We start from the raw sequence: 17,348 nt of genomic DNA, 5'->3' as shown, positions 1-17,348 counted from the left end.
AGTACAATACGTTTTTTCAAAATCACGTGCATCAGCTTTTGACGTTTTATTTTTTCCTTTGAATATATTGTTGCACGTACTACACATTGCACACTGCACTTACTAAACCCTAGATTGTATCTTATTGTTAGAAAAAAAAGCAAACAAAAACTTAAACCACACCTTTGACTTTTCATATATTATTTTTATTTTATTTTCTATTTTATTATCTATTTTTCCTTTTTTTCACACATATGTAAATCCGGTGCAGTGGTCAACGTGTTAACTTAATCTTAGAATACATCATAAGATTATTATCCAAAGAGTTCAGATAGTTTAATCTTTAAACAATACTTTACATTTAAAGAATCACATTGTTTTTTTCGAACTATCTGTGATCAATCATAAGTGAAAGTAAGAGTGAAAGTTGGAGTGAGAGTGTAAAAGATAATTTACTCCCAATTGAATTGAAAGGAGTTCTCGTTTACAATTTTGGCATATATATATAGTGAGCCACAGAGAAGTATGCGTACTTACTCCTAATGTAAATGTGAAATAATGAATATCTATTTGTAATGTAAAGTTTCAAAGTTCTTTTACACAAAAATTTATCTTAGGATTTATAAACTTCGAAATTTATGTCAATTTAAATGCAGAAAAACATTTTCTTCTTAGAAAAATATAATTTAAACTTAAATGATCAAACATTGGTAGTTTTATATAAGATATAATAAAAATAAAAAGATTATTTTTGTAAGTAATGCTTGGTTTGGATCGTTTAATTCTTTTGAAACGATTAGGCATATCTTGCAAGACCAATTTTCTTATCAATTATGTCAAATTTTACTTCTCTTATAATAAAAAACTCTTATGCAATCAAATTTTGATATCAATTGAAAAGTTGAATAATTCTAGAATATGTTTTTGTGTATAAGAATTAGAAAATATTGTATTAGAAGAAAATGATGATAGTTTTCAATAGACAATGGTTGGGAATACAATTACTCCTGGGACTTACTGTATATGCAGAACTTAATATCTATATGTATATGCATGTATATGCATGTATATGCATGTATGGATACATAAATAGTTAATTATTTGAGAAACACTGTGATGAGAAAGTCGAGAGGCATCGTTTTAAGTCAGAGCAGTAGGATCTCAAGGACGATGAAAAGTTACACGTGCCAACCATCTCAGGGCGACAACCCTCGATATGCCCGTCTTTGGGACTGGGTAGAACATTCCAATGTGTTCTTTTTTATCTCTCTATGTATATATACTTTTATAATTATTTGTACGCTGGGTTTACATATATGTCAGTATTTATGCATATTATACATTATACTTATGATCTCAAATGCAATTTATTCAAATATTTTCAATTTTTTTCAACGTTCATTATCTTTTTCTTCTTACTTCATTAAAATAAACAATATGCGTGAGAGAGGAAAAAAGCATCGATAGGTCAAGATAGATATCTCATTTCAAATGAAGAATTTTTCCAGTGTTTTTATTTCTTTGTACGTCATCATTACGAGGTTCATGAAAATTCAATGCAATTATCGATAATTATTGTTTACGTATAGAATTAATTCTCGAGAATTACGTCGTAGTTCTGTTAGTTTCTCTTCGTGACTTTTTTTTCGTTCGAGTAAACTAATCGATTGAGTTTTCAAACTGTGAAAACGTAAAACGTAATATAATCTTTCGAAGAATTTTTAAACGTGATTAACTGGCATCTCATTAAAAAAAAAAAAAAAAAAATAATAAATAATAATTCCAAATCAAAATTTCGTTTCTGAATATATTTTACGAATGTATAAGCAAGTCCATTTACTAAACCAATAGGCTGTAGATAAATAAATATCTATCTTATCTATCGTTTGTGAATATAATTGAACAAAAAGAAAAAGAAAAAGAAAAAAACTGTGGGCATTCCGATTATCCTTTTTAATAATTTATATATTAATTTAATTAATTTTTTGTGTATGATCATATATCTCACAGTTGTTCTCTTATTACCATACGTTTCCTTTAAACGGAACACCTAAAAATATCGCGTGCATCAGACATTGCGAAGAGGCCGATGACATAACTCGATTGTGCATCATCTCTTTCGCTCTCTTCCCCTTCCTCCCTTCTTTCTTTCTCTCTCACACTTTTTCTTTTTATGCGAGTCGTCTATAAACAGCACGCGTAGCAGACTCGTTTTTAAAGGAGGAAGACGAAGAAGAAAAATAAAAGCAAAAAAGAGAGAAAAAGAGAAACAAAGAGAGAGAGAGAGGAAGATGAACGAAATGAAACGGTAAAGGGAAAGAAAAAAGAAAAAGGGAAGGGGGAGAGAGGGCCTTCGTCCTTGTAAATTCAGACACGTGAACGAGTATTCGATGCAGGACCCACTTTCGGCAAACTAACACGACGCTAATCGATGCACTCGTCCTCGTCCTCGTCTACGTCCTCGTCTACGTCCTCGACATTCGTGAGACACTTTTATAACGACACGATATATTTTCTATTAACAAACTATTACTTTAATACATACGATTATATATTTAAATCATTAATTATCATTAATCGAGTTTAATTAAACAAAACGAACAATGGAGAAAAGTGGTAAAAATAGTGTAAATTGATTTTTTAAGTTCCATATTTCAGATGTAAATTTAAATAAACATTGCAAAAGGTTTTATTGCAAGCTTTGATTTCATTTAACGACATATTTATAAAATGCATAAGACAGTAGTATATATCCTTGGAATGATAATTATTTTAATTGCAATTTTTGCGTGTCTAAACAAGTTAATTGTTTTGACAAGTAAAAATAAAAACAAAATATTATCATCAGAATTTAAAAAAAAAATGAATGATACTAATTCTCATCACTATTACAATTACCATTGCTTTTCCATTGCTGTTTCGTTTATTTGATCTTACTTTTAAGGATTTCGTTTCTTTGGTTTTGCTGACTAGCTTGCCCTTCTTCGATTCTTATATTAGTTAAGATATTTTGTATTGACATAAGAAAGATATAGTATAGGACCGGATGTGTCTAGCATTGTAAAATAAATATGAAAATGTGTTTTAAGGTTTCCAGATGGATCGATAATCAACAATAAACCAGTCTACCCTTATGCACACTTAGTAAAAGGGAGGGTCACTATCGCTCTGCTATCCTCTTACATTAGTTTATCAACTTTCCCAGAAAAATATAAACGAGATGGAGAAAGGGACGATGTTTTTCGAATATTTGTAACTACTTAAATCGGTTTTGATATGCGGAATAGAAATTTGGAGACGAAACAAAAACCAAATGTTGAGAAATTGATAACTAATGCGTTGACTGCTATGGTGGTTACATGTGACCGCAAATTATTTTCTCTTTAACGTCGCGGTGGTCATCAATGACCGGAATACATTAGGTGTTTATAATAATAAAAATTGAATGTCCCTTTGAAATAAAAAGTGCATTATTTAACAATTAGAGATTTTAATCATTAGGAGTTATTTGAATAGAAAATATGAACGAAAACTTGGTTCACTCTTGTGTGAATTAAAATACAACAAATCTTTTTCTCTGATTTGTCGTATTACTAATTTTCCATAAAACGATTAAAGATTAATTAATATTGTATTCAAATAATTAATGACCGTGTAGTTTTGGATTATGTAAATATATCATACCTATTACGTATTATTACACGTAGCATTTTCATGGTATTACATAATACTAAATTCAAACTCCGTTGGCTGTTTATTTGTTTGTTTGCCAACGCGTTCCTCCTTTCTATCTCTCTCATTCTCTATATTTTGTCTTTTTGTCTTTCTCTTTCTCAAAGATCGGAGTGCTGAGGTCGAACACGTGGAGTTTTGTTTGCAGGATAGGAATGCACAGAATCACTAATTTATGTCACTTTAATCATCACATCGAGACTTGATTATATTGTAGTATATTGCCATGAATGAATATTCATCATTTATTCATTCATTTCGGTATCATGTTTTTTTTTAAATATTAAATTATAATAGAAAATTATATATATATATATATAGATTACAAGAATACGAAAACAGAAAATGGGATTGATTAATTCGGTGAAAAATATTATAGCGTATTGGTAGTTATGACACTGGACTAAAATAAGTCGAAAAATTGTAAAAATTTATTTTGTTATACAAGTAATGCTAATGTAAAATAAATCATAAAATCAATTTCTTCAGTTTTTTGACTTATTGTTGTCATAATTAATGGCATATTTAAAATAAGAATTGATAGATAAGAGTTATCTTTGATAAATGTATCAATAATTATGACAGCGGACTAACATAAGTGAAAAAATTGAAAACATGAATTTTATGATTTATTTGATATTAAAATTATTTGTGTTATCAAATAAGTTATATAATTAATTTGTTATAATTGAGTTATATATATATGGGGTGTCTCAGATTTGTTCTCCAAGTTGAAATAAGGCAAATATGTCATTCGTGTATATGGCATATAACAAATTATATATAAAAATATCGCGACAATAATTAAGAAGTAATTAAGATCAGTTTTATCGTACATTTGTAAATTTGATTAAAAGAAGGAAGAAAAAGAAAGAGGAAAGAAGAAAGAAAGGGAAGAAATCTTAATTGCAAGATTGGACAATTTGCTATCCAAACTGTTGGACCGGGTGAAGAATTCGTATTTACATAAGTCGAGGCCACTTTTGTAATAGAACGGGTTTTATCGATTCGTCGTTTAGCGCGTGTCCTTTATATGTGCGCGAGTTAAGTTCGATGAACCAATGAGATCTCTCTCTTTCTCTCTTTATTTCTCTTTCTCCGTCTCTTTCTAAATGTTTTTTATTTTTTATTTCTTTTTTTATTTTTGCGACAATGCAACAACCTCATTTAGAAGCGCACGTGGTGCATAGAAACTAGCGTTTCTACAAAGCACGTTTGTTCAATTTTATTATACTGAATTGTGCACTCCCATGTTAAAAGATTACAATAAGAGCTGTGTGATCTTTTGTGTATATGGTAGAAGAATATTTGCAAAAGATAGAGGAAAGAGAAATAACAATGAGAGAAAGATTACATTAAATTCGTGTACTTGTACGTTGGAAAAGTCGAATATGTTTTATTATATTCGTATTTGCAGTATATAAGGAAAGGGAAACAAAATCCATTATTCGATTTGATTTGATTCTATTACCGAATATTAAATATTAATATAAAATATAATAATTCTTCATTGTCGACTAAATTTTTCATTTATGATCATTTCCTGCTCGCTTGTACTACCAGTTATATAGGACACTCTGTATATAATAACAAAATAATTAACACGTTTAATGCCACTTCAATTTTACCTGGCTAATGAATTGGTTATTATACGTTACATATTTTGTTCAAATATTATTTACAACAGATAAGTTATAGTGTTTAATCATTTTTAACGCAATTATCTTATTGAAGTGTCACCGGTGACTCCCACGGCGCTATAATGTATTTTTTTTATTTGCTTCAATGAACAAAATACCGAGATAATGCAATCCTCGATAGCATTTTTTCGCGTGCGAGCCTATTGAAAAAAACACGTCATGAAATAAAAGGATATGCCAGGAAAATCCACGGGACGATTTTGTAAAATATGTGAGGAACAAAATTCAAAAAACGTATCTAGGACAAAGGCAAATTTATCGCGAATTATGTGCTTCTAGTAATTATATTTTCGCCGGTTACCGGTGCATTCCCATGGCATTCAATGTGTTAAACATACCATATATTTTTATAATACAATATATTATTTTGTATATTTATATATTCATCATTATTCATTAGAAAGAAATAAAAAAATTATTTCTGTTAGCAAACATTTACAAATATTTACAGACACAGAAACATACTGTTTTATCTCATCGACAAAAGTAAACTGAATTATCAAATATTTCTCGTCACGTTCAAAATAATTTCGAAAGATGTTGGTATTTCGGATTGACATTAACTACGTGGAAGGGGATTACGAACACTAAGAAATTAATTTAATTATAGTTTATTTTTATTGTTAGTTAGGTAAAAACGTGCGTCACACCCGTTCACGCACGCACGCACACGAATATAGATTTTTTTTTAAATTTTTGACATTTTTTTCTCGAAGTATACCGCACATTATTTACAATAGCGAAGAAGGAAGAGAAGATAAAATCAAAAGATAGAGAAAAGATAATAATAATAGCAATAAAAATGGCACGTGTCGTCGATGATTGTTATTATTACGTCACGGCGCGACTCCCCGCGATACCAGTTGCTGAGATAATAAAATAAAATGGAAAAGAAAAGAAAAGAACAAAAAAAAAAGTTAGACAATCGATTTGTATCAGTCCGGTGATAACGCAGTGTAGAGAACCTCTAGTAGCACTGAAGAAGCGTGTAAGGAGATAATGATCGAGTACTGGTCAATCATCGTCCTTGGGTACCAAATACAAATCATTCTTTTTCTCTTTAACCACATGAGTGCATTTGTTGTCTTTGTCTGTTTTTCATGCTATTCGCTCGACCAGTTTTATATCGCATGAGTCGTTCAAGATTTATGGACAGCTCTCTCTCACCAATCCTCCTGTCCCGCCCTCCCTCAACCCTATCGTGATCGTTCTCTCTCTGTCCTTCAGTTTCTCTCTTGGTTATTTAATTATTCCGTCTCTGTTCTTTTTTGATTCCTTTCTACGCGAGCGTCCTCCATTTCTTTTCTTTTCTTTTTATTTTATTGGTTCCATCTGTGACACGTGGCAATATAAACGAACAACAACTTGTCCACACGAGCTGGATTATCGAAATGAACATCATCATCATCAGAATTATTCTTCAGTATCATGGGATATGGGATTAAGGTGTGTGTGTGTGTGTGTGTGTGTGTATAAGCAAATTTGATACGAGGGATGCACCCATTGTGATGTCATTCTTAGTTTACACTTAATTGCAGTTTTCTTTTTTCTCTTACGTATTCTTTTAATAACCTAATTTTATCTCTTTCTTTCTTTGTAAATACGTTATTGTTTTCTTTCCATAACACAATGCCCGTAGTTATCAGTTCATGTCTTTTCTTGTAATTTAAAAACCAATGTTTTTTTAATCATGCTGTTCTATCGGATCTAATCTACTGATCAAATCAATTCATATATTCATAAGATATGAACATGTAAGGGTTTTCATTAACTTAAATGAAAGTCAACGTAAAATTGACTTCATTAAGAAATATTTTCATTATAGTTTTAATCGTATCTCAATCTTATTTCTCTTGTATTCTAAACATAGCGAAATATTTATGGTGGATTGTAGGTATGTAAAACAGTAAAGCCATCATATCGTTATATTTATCTCCTGTTATAGGTTTCAAAGTTGTGTACAATGGTAACAAAATGATAATATTTTGCTGAAATTTGATAGGCTTCAACACTTTTTAAAGAAATCAAGAACTTCAAATTGTGCATTCTCTTTCATAGATATTTCGTAGAAAATTTTGTAAGGTTCATCTCTTTTAAATCCTCTCCAGCATATCTTTAGCCAATGTACAATAACCCAATTTATATTTTTGGTCTGTTTGATATTGCCACTTCTATGGTTTCGTCTCATATAAAAGGAAATTAGTTTTTCTTTTACAATTCTTTATTATATTATAATAATTCGGAGTAGTATATAAAATGTCCTCCTTCCTTAATGCTGTTTCTTCAGCTCTAAAATGTCTGTCCCTTCAAAAAAACAAATAACTTGGTAGGACAAATTTATGATCAGTAACATTTTTTAACCACATCAATGCAAATTTTACTTTTTGATTTTGTCCAGTACACGTGAGCCGTTGTTTCTGAAAATTGTATAAATCCATTTATTTATATTTTAAGATATTTTTGTTCAGATTACGAAACAAAAAAACACACTTTGATAATAAAATAATATACCGGATTTCAACTTTAAAAGATCTTTGGTGAAACGAATGTTTTATTTTAAAATTAACTTTGAATGTTTGTATGTGTATTAATATTCTTAACTATGCAAAATATGTGAAAACGGATCCAGAAATGATACATTAAAATAAGATAGATTACTCAAATATTTAATATCTATTTTGGATCTGTCTATTATGTGGTTTCTATTTTTTCTTTTTAGTAAATTCTTTCTCTCACTGTTTAGACACACATATATATTGCGTACTCTTGTGCATACGTTACTTACACACGTGCATAGTCTCTACGTTGCTGAGAAAAAGAGAAAGAGAGAGGAAAATATAAAAGAGAGAGAGAGAGAAAGAGAGAGAGAGATACGCATTCGAACGTTGCCGCCTTGCGCGTGTTTGTTTCTATTGGTGGATGAGCTAGCTGCTGACCATTCGGTGTAATACTCAGAGCATTCGCTAGTATATAAGGGCGGTTCTTTCGTACGAGAGAGAGTCACTTCTTGACAAGCGTCTTATACACTGGGCTCTTCAAAGTTTTACTTCTATTTGTTTATTTATATTTTTTTATCATCATATTTCTCTTTTTTATTTTAATTCAAATTTTTGTCTCTTCCACTCTCTTTTCCTTTTTCTTTCTCTCTCACTCTCTCTCTCTCCCTTTATCTCCCTTTTTTTACTAGTATCGCGAGTGAACATTTATTAATATATTTAAAAAATAAAAATCAACATTTGCTTTTTATTTAAATAATTTCGACTTAATTCGATCAATAATTAAAGTTATCATAATTTGTTATTTTTACATGTAAATATATGGCTCGGCAGATATTGAATTGTTCAAAAGTTTGATCTATTTTCCTCGATCCGATCGATCTGATCGATATGGTATTTTTTTTTTTTTTTAAAAAGAAACGTGAGATCGATGGAAAGTGAATAAGAAGTGAATTTTGATAAAAGTAGAGAAAATCAATCGCAAGTATTTGAAAGTGTTCAATAATAATCAGTTTTGATTAGATATTAAAAGATATAGTGTTTGCAAATTAATCAGAAGAGAGTTAAAAAAAGACACTATGCCTTCCGCGATACAAACGTTTTTTGATTATTCCTGGATAACTTTGATCTTGTCATTCTTTTTGCTACTTATGGTAACAGTATTCGCGATACAACATGGACAATTTATCTACGCTGTTAGAAAAATACCGCATCCGATATCCCTGCCATTAATTGGAAATGCCTATCAATTGAATTGCACTTTGGAAGGTAAGTTTTATTGATTTTCTTTTTTTTTTCTTTTTTTTATTAGTTTGTATGGATTGTTCTTACCGATTTGGTTATAATTTTGTTCGATTTTTATATTTTTCAAGTCTATGATTGCCCGAAAAGTGTTTGCCTATTTTGAGAAAAATTCATCTGCTCGAATTTTTGGAAAAAATCCAATACGTTCATATGTAATTCCTTTACGAACAAACGAATCCTTGCTTGTTATATATAATCTGTATAAAATTATCCTAAATGTTATTTGAACCTGTGAGATACAGATATGGGGTTCTGACAGCAATTCTAATATCGAGATTCTTCAACAATTTCAAATCTAAAACCCCCTACGACTTATCTGTAACATATCTTAGTACGTTAAATGAAAAAAATTGGCCGTGATCTAAAAATCCCAGCAGCGAAAAAAAACTTCGAAATTTCAGTAATTCTTTAGCTAACCATCCGAATCTCTTATCTTGTTGGTAATTAAATTACTTGATAACGCAGAATTTATTCCTAGATGAATCATTCCTAAACTCTCTAATCTCGTGACCTATACAATACAATGAAATTATATTCTAATTTACAATAAAATCATTAAATCGTATAGTTATCAAAGAACTATTCATATCAGTAATTATTATTTAATTTAGCTTCAAAATAGATATCTCTTATATATTTATAATTGTTTATAAGAATTGATTATAATATAATAAACCATAAATTAATAATGTGAAAATAATCTAAGAAGTTTTTACCGATTCTAAATTATTTTCCAATTAATTATCATTTAAACTTAGTCTAAAGTTTCCTGATAAAATCTATAATAATAAAGGAATGCATATGTTTACATTTTAGCTCAATGAATTGTATCAAATCATGGTTGTTATCAAAGTTCGATTAAATAGCTATCACTTTCACTAACTTTGAATTCCAATGATCGAAAATTGATCAAATTTTGATGAAATTTCAACCCTCCTATACCGATAAGCTCGAGTTTTATGCAAACGCATGTGTTATTCCATTGTTAAATAGAATTGAAAAAGAGAAAGGAAAAAAGAATCTTACCACGTTGTTCATTGAAAAATAATCGACAATATATTCTCTCCCGTAAGGAAGAAAAAGAAAAAGAAAAAGAAAAAGAAAAAAAAGTTAAAAAAGAAAGCCAAAAAAGAAAGAAGAAAAACAAGAAAGAAAAAAAACGGGTCGAGGTCGTTCGTGGTCTGAATGACTGTGCCACTCGTATTGCCCACGTAATTGCATACAATTATATATCCACCGACTCGAACAGTAAAAGAAAGAAAGAGAGATAGAGGAAAAAAAGGGTCGCATAAGAATAAGAAGAAAAAAGAATAAGAATAAGAATGAGAAAGGGAAAGGCGTGTCACGCGAATCTTTTCAGACAATGAAGAAATGTCGGATCAATTTTAGTAGCAGACAAGAGCTAGACGTTTAAACGATCCCCCATTCAACCCCACCCCCTAGAACAAATCAAACACATACACACACACAGTATACTTTTGCATAGACGAAGTTTTATCCAATCTATTAGACAACTATAAGTGTATTGTATGATTCATGTATTATTGATAACAGTCAAACGAATTAAGTCAATTGTGTGGGTGTGTGCATGTGCTTGTGGATATATTATATAGATTACTATTTCTATCATCCCAATCAAACTTTCTAAAGTAATATCAAATCAATAAATTGAAATGAAAATATTATTAGTATTATCTTATAGAACACACAGAATTTCTGAATATTGGACAACGTGGTATATTATTATCAATGACCCGTAAAATGATAGCTATTAATATTTAAAATAAGAAAAGTAATTAATTGGAACATAATTTCTATAATATTAGTCAAATATTTAAGAAACTTTATGTATTAGAAATATTGAAGACGTCATAGAATTAAAAAAGAAAATTTGTTTGGTACGTCAAATTAGATTGATAAACTTTAAGTTAAAATAAAAGAAAATTAGTTTAAACATTTCGGGGATTTTACCGAAACGAAATTATCGATTGAACTTACATTTCCTGATGTTAAAAACGAAAATAAGTTCAAATCAGTAGACGCAATTTATGCTGAGAGTGCGTTGTCCTAGTGACACGTGCCAAGGGTATTATAAAACATAGCTGCTGCTGTTCTTTCTTCTTCTTCTTCTTCTTCTTCTTCTTCTTCGGCAATACGAATTGTATTATTCCGAGTATCGATTGTCTGATCGAAGATAGAGAATAAGAAGAAAACAAAAGGATAGAAGAACTTCATTAGGTTTCAAGTTGCATCGAATCTAATCCAATAAGAGATACGCGTTGATCCATTTCACTGATTAAATTCTATCGAAAAAGTAATACGAGTTTTCAATTGTTATTCGAGTACCGATAAAGATCAATAAATCGAATGATAACTGTTCTCGATTGAAAATTATTTACAAATACAAGGTTGCAGAAAAGGTTCTTAGATTAAATTGTTCGTTTGTTTAGGTCACAGTTAGGCTAGTAGTTAGATAATTTAGTTAGATAATTTAAGGGGGAAAAAAAGATGAAATTTTGAAAATTAATCTACAAATTGTTATCCCAACTTAAAGACATTTGACCCACTCAGGGACTTTTGGCCGACCTTGTAAGTACGTATATTTGTGGTGTATGAAAAAGGTCAATGGAGTATACGCGTGGAGAGAGAAGAATGACCAATGGAAGTGGAACGAGTGCAAGACGAGTCAGACTGAGGATTTGGGCAAGCCCAAAGTGAGGCATGCAACGAGGAAACGTAGTAGGGACACGTGTGCGAGCAGAAAAAGGTCGATCTGATACGTGTACATATACATGTAGATATATATGTATACGCACAGAGTTACGTTTAAAAACCGTCTATCAACGCGTTTCAACTTTGACATTAGATTTCGAGGAAATAAAAAAAAAAGCAGAGAAAAAGAAAGAAATAAAGAAAGTCACAAATAAAAATCATAACGCGAGTGCAAATGATAACGAAGTTTAACTTTAAATTTGTTTTCGATCGTATTAACGCGTTGACATTGACGTCACTCACACCTAATTAATGAAATCAGAAGATTTAATTAGAGTATTGAACTGTACCAGATCAATAGATATCAAAATTTCATTTAGAATTTGTCCTGTCGTGTTTAAAATAGACTAAAATAGATCACGGTTAACTAGATCACGATTAACTAGATCACGATTGACCTTAAATTTGAACTACTACATCCAAAGATTTGACTAATTGTTAGACATTGAACTTTAAAAAGTTGAAACTCCAATTAAATATCATTCATTTCTTTAGGGCTTATGTTCATTGATATATAAAGCGACGCGAATAAGTTTCCGTTGAAGGATCTTTCAGTGGAAGGTCACTCGTCGTCTTTGTTTTTATATATATAATAGTTGCACTAGCAAGGTCTCGAAGTTATAAAGGTACCTTGCAACTCATCGTCCTCGGTGCAAATACGTGGCTTGCCCATTTTTACGGTCAATGTCCGGTCAGTGCGCCATAAGACTTTAGCACTCCTTTTACCAAGCAAGCAACACGCTGCACGTGCATCGGCTTCCATCGTTTTCTTCCTCTTTCCTCCCCCCCTTTCTCTCTCTCTCTCTCTCTCTCTCCTTTTTCCGTTCTTTCTCCCACTCTCCCCCATTTCTCAGTCCTTTTCTTTCTCTTATATTTGCATCATGGAGAGAGAAAGATACCTAGAAGCAAGCTAACGATAATAGCGTTGATTGCTTGTCACCATACATGTACGTACCATACATAGCTGCAAAAAGGCCTACTTATGTGACACGAGTTGAAGTCAATGACCGTTAAAGACTTGCAATTAACAATCTAAGAATTCTACCCACATTATTCTTCCTTCGTTACACGATTAACAACCTAGATTTGTTAACCTATTTAAGGAGTACACGTACCGATATATGATAACTTATATAACTTAAAAAATATTTTACAGAATTCTTCAGCAATTTAATCGAATGGAGTAACAGATTCGGGGATATATTTTTGGTTTGGGTTGGCATACGACCTTTCATCTTTCTTTACAAAGTAGAAACGGTTCAGCCATTACTTAGTAGTAGAGTTCATATTAATAAAAGTTTCGAATACGGATACCTAATTCCATGGCTTGGTAATGGATTGATCACTAGTAACGGTGAGTGTCAAAATTGAATTTTGGTTCGCATGTTTATGTTCTTACCAATCTAAAAATATACTTGACATTACTAAAAATAAGAAGTATTAAAAAAAGAGATTACCGTTTGCATAATCAGCCAACTTATGTGCAATTCATCGTGCAAAATTTCACATTATTTTCATGCTAATATGCTAATATTAACGTCAGAATTATTCAATAGTTCTTCACGAATATGTTGTTGATAATCTAAACGCCTTTATTTTTCTTACATCGTTCAAGGGGGAAAAATCTTAACGGCACAGTAATTAGTAGTAAAAAAAGCAATCAATAAATTAATATCAATTAGAAAGAAGTTAATACATTTCAATGCAACTTCATTTGACTTGCACGAATAAATTACAACTTCTTTATTTCACAACGTTGATTGATTGACTACGTTTTCAAGGAAGATTTTTCAACAAGAAAGTAGGGAAATTGATAGAAAATGATGATGCACTATTTCGTAGGATAAAATTAGTCGTCGATTAAATCCAAATCTGGCATGTGATTTTTGATTTGTATAAATAGACAAATAAATGTTGGTTAACAAATTTTAGGAAAAAGGTGGCATCATCGTAGGAAGTTACTGACACCGACTTTTCACTACAGTAACCTCCTAGAAGATTATTTTTCGAGTGCTATTAACGAAGCCAAAATTATGATCGATTGTCTTAAAGGAGAAATCGGCAAGAGTGTAGATATCGTTCCTTATGCCAAACGTGCTGCACTCGACGTCATTTGTGGTGAGTTATTTCAAATGTTATTTCAACGTTTACACTTTCATGATTTGTTTTTTCTCTTTTTTGGATTTTTACGCTGACGCTAATATTTGAAATCCGTTAAATTTATTCGATATCGTCGTCATTTGAAACTTTTTAAATTTCGCTGACGTATAAAAAACACATGTATCACGTGTTTCATTTTATTCGATATCTTTTCCGAATTCTAATTCTAGTCAATCACAATTATTGTTTTATCGGACCTGGAGTATTTCGGTTCCTGTTTCGCCATACATTTCCTTCTTCTCGTTCTCCTTTCTCTCCTTGGATTTTTCTTCCAACGATTTTGATCGTAACTCGATTCCTTACCATCTCTTCTTGATTCCAATTTATTTGACTTTTGAAATTCCATCCTAATTTTGTATCTTTTTATTTTTGTATTATCCTAATATTTTGTTTGTCTAAATACTAAATCAACGGAATGTTACCTGAATGACTTTCGGCGTTGTCTCGAGGACGATTTTGATGAACGGTCATCGATATTTTGTTTGGTACTTCTTACACGTGCCAAATGCAAAATCCTCGAATTGCATGGTGCATAAATTAATTTTCTTTTTCTCCCGGGTACCTTTTTTGTATTCTTTCTCGGTCGCGATAATTCTAGTATACGTTCGGTCGCTGAATATTATAAAAGGGAACATTTCTCTACCATATTCCCATCAAAAATAATCTTTCGAGGAGAATAAAAAAATAATTTGTGTACTAACGAATCGCAGTTAATGCAGCTGGTGAAACGTAATAAAGCAATTTAGACGGTGGCTCGTAAATACTTTTCGGTTTTGAAAGTTCGAGAATTCGTGGCGTGGCTTCTGAAATTTTCTTGACGTTTAATCGAGGTTCGGATACATCGGAAACGTTAGATCGTACTATCCGTGGTTGAGCTAATCGATTAACGCGATCTGTTATTTCGTACAATAGGGCTGATGTCTTCACCTGTTTATTGCAATAAATAATGCAACAAATAGATAGTAAGAAACTTGACCATATTCATACCTTGCAAGGATCATCTTTATTTGAAACGTTTTTAACATTTCTACTCGACACGTTCGACGTTTTATTCGAATGAAAATTCCTTCCTTTTCTCTTTACTGATTGAATTTTCTTATCAATTTGACAACGTCCATAATTATTCCTCGATCCTTCATACTCTTTTCTTCCTTTCAATTGAACGAATTCACTTTCCAATTGTCCCAATTGTTGAGAATCCGTCAATTCGAAACTCCAGCAACGCGAATGATTAGTCAAAAAGGTAGCCATATACCTGTTTTTTATTCTAAAATGAACAACAAGAAATTTGGAATTTGTGATTTAACCTTTCTCTTCGAGAAGAATTTTGACGCGTCAGCAATAAAATTTCAAATTGACACAATCAAAAAAAAAAAACAATCCCTAAAAATTGTTTAACGTCATTTATTTAATATAGTATTGCCTATAGGGAATTTTATTATGAAACTTTGTATATTTTTAGACAGTTCCATGGGTTACCGCATTAACGCGCAAACTAATTTATTCAATGAATATGTTTTAGCAGTAGACAAGTACGTATAATTGTTTTGTTTTTATGACAATGAATAAATGTTAATCAAAAAATGCTGCGTGTGTAGACTATAGAAAATTGTAAATTTTTGTTCCTAATCTATTCTAGGCTGTCTCAAATCGCGCAGCATAGATTTACAAGTGTTTGGACATCGATCGACTTTATATTTAAATTGACCAAATTAGCAAAAGAACACGATCGTGCTCTTAAAATAGTTCATAATTTCATTGATAAGGTAAATCGATGTTATTGCAAAGAAAATGCATAAAATGCATTTCCTCGTATCTAGATAAAAAAAAAAAAAGAAAATCAATTATATCAATGACTGTTTAGGTGATCGCCGAACGCAAACAAGAATGGAATAATAATCGAGACAAAAATTGTAACAAACCGACGAAGAAACATCAAGCTTTGTTGGATTTGTTATTGGAAATATCGAATAATTTAACAGACACTGACATACGCGATGAAGTTAACACGTTTATGTTTGCGGGACATGATACTACAGCTACCAGTATATCTTGGATATTATATGCTTTAGGAAGACGACCTGAATATCAAGTAATTTACATTTCTACTTTCATTTTGTATTCGCATTTTTTCAACAAGCAAAAGAAAAGATATTCAAATGACTTTCCGAACAATCTAATAAATTTCATTCATTTTGATGAATTTTTAGCAACAAATTCTTGACGAATACGACGAAATAATTGGTAGCGATGAAATGACGTCAGAAACATTAAACAAATTAGTTTTATTAGACGCTTGCATCAAAGAATCATGGCGATTATATCCAGTGGCGCCTTTAATAGCCAGACAAATTTACAGTCCCCTTGAAATACGTGAGTATTCAATGTCCACGCAATATCATTCGATTCTATATATATTTTTGTTCGTCTGTTTTATTTAGAAACTTGTTTTCAATTTTAAAACATTTTTTTTATAAATTAAAAACAGAAAACAAAATCTTTTTTCAGTGGGACACACAATTCCAGCTGGTTCAACGGTCTTAATAAACTCGTACTTGTTGCATCGAGACGCACGACATTTTCCAGAACCCCACGTATATAAACCCGAAAGATTTTTACCATGCAATCCTAGACCACCGCGCTACACATACGTACCATTTAGCGAGGGTTTACGAAATTGTATAGGAAAGAAATTCGCCACGGTAGTCGTTAAAGTGTTCATTTTGTCAATATTAAAGGCATATCATATCGAATCATTAATCACCGAAGACAAACTTCGTTTAAAAGCCGAATTAGTTCTCGTTAACAAGGATGGACTTCCTTTAAAAATAACTCCTCGAACGCGATGAAAAACTGCTATTTTTATTACTAGTTTTTATTTTTTTACCATTTCAAATTAGAAGTCTTCCTATTGAGACGATTTATGTCAAATTTACACGTATAATTAAGTTTTAGTATTACGTGTTATTTTACAAAACGTAATTATGGAATTTAAAAATGTATAATTACGAATAATCTATAGACCTGTAGAAGACACTATATAATTTACGTAGAAAAAAAAAAACAATTATGACGTGATGATATTGTTACAATCTTGTTAAACGCATGTAATCTTAATGTATTTAAGCGATTTATATATATTTACACGATAAGAGCGATTTATTATTTTTAATAATAATAAAAAAAAAAAAAAAAAAAGTAAATT

At 30.9% G+C, this 17,348-nt stretch overlaps 1 protein-coding gene across 1 annotated transcript; it reads left to right on the top strand.

The window, feature by feature from the left end:
- The first annotated feature begins 8,599 nt into the window (after positions 1 to 8,599).
- On the top strand, positions 8,600 to 17,195 carry LOC106790643 (cytochrome P450 4c3-like). Its single transcript, XM_014755708.1, has 8 exons — positions 8,600 to 9,175; positions 13,140 to 13,337; positions 13,916 to 14,101; positions 15,606 to 15,675; positions 15,783 to 15,909; positions 16,008 to 16,235; positions 16,354 to 16,516; positions 16,652 to 17,195. The coding sequence occupies exons 1-8, from the start codon at positions 8,986 to 8,988 to the stop codon at positions 16,990 to 16,992; spliced, it is 1,503 nt and encodes a 500-aa protein (XP_014611194.1). The 5' UTR covers positions 8,600 to 8,985; the 3' UTR covers positions 16,993 to 17,195.
- Positions 17,196 to 17,348: the final 153 nt, after the last annotated feature.

Source organism: Polistes canadensis, unplaced genomic scaffold, assembly GCF_001313835.1.
Source record: "Polistes canadensis isolate GaletaPanama2010 unplaced genomic scaffold, ASM131383v1 scaffold_252, whole genome shotgun sequence".
Lineage (NCBI taxonomy): Eukaryota > Metazoa > Arthropoda > Insecta > Hymenoptera > Vespidae > Polistes > Polistes canadensis.
Note: the sequence above shows the minus strand (reverse complement) of the source record. Positions and strands in the feature narration are given on the sequence as shown.

Bases quoted from the DNA above. Each gene is read 5' to 3' on its own strand.
- LOC106790643 (XM_014755708.1), top strand. From the start codon at position 8,986: ATGCCTTCCGCGATACAAACGTTTTTTGATTATTCCTGGATAACTTTG. The intron at 16,236-16,353 runs GTAATTTACATT...ATGAATTTTTAG, and splicing joins GAAGACGACCTGAATATCAA to CAACAAATTCTTGACGAATA. The intron at 16,517-16,651 runs GTGAGTATTCAA...ATCTTTTTTCAG, and splicing joins TTACAGTCCCCTTGAAATAC to TGGGACACACAATTCCAGCT.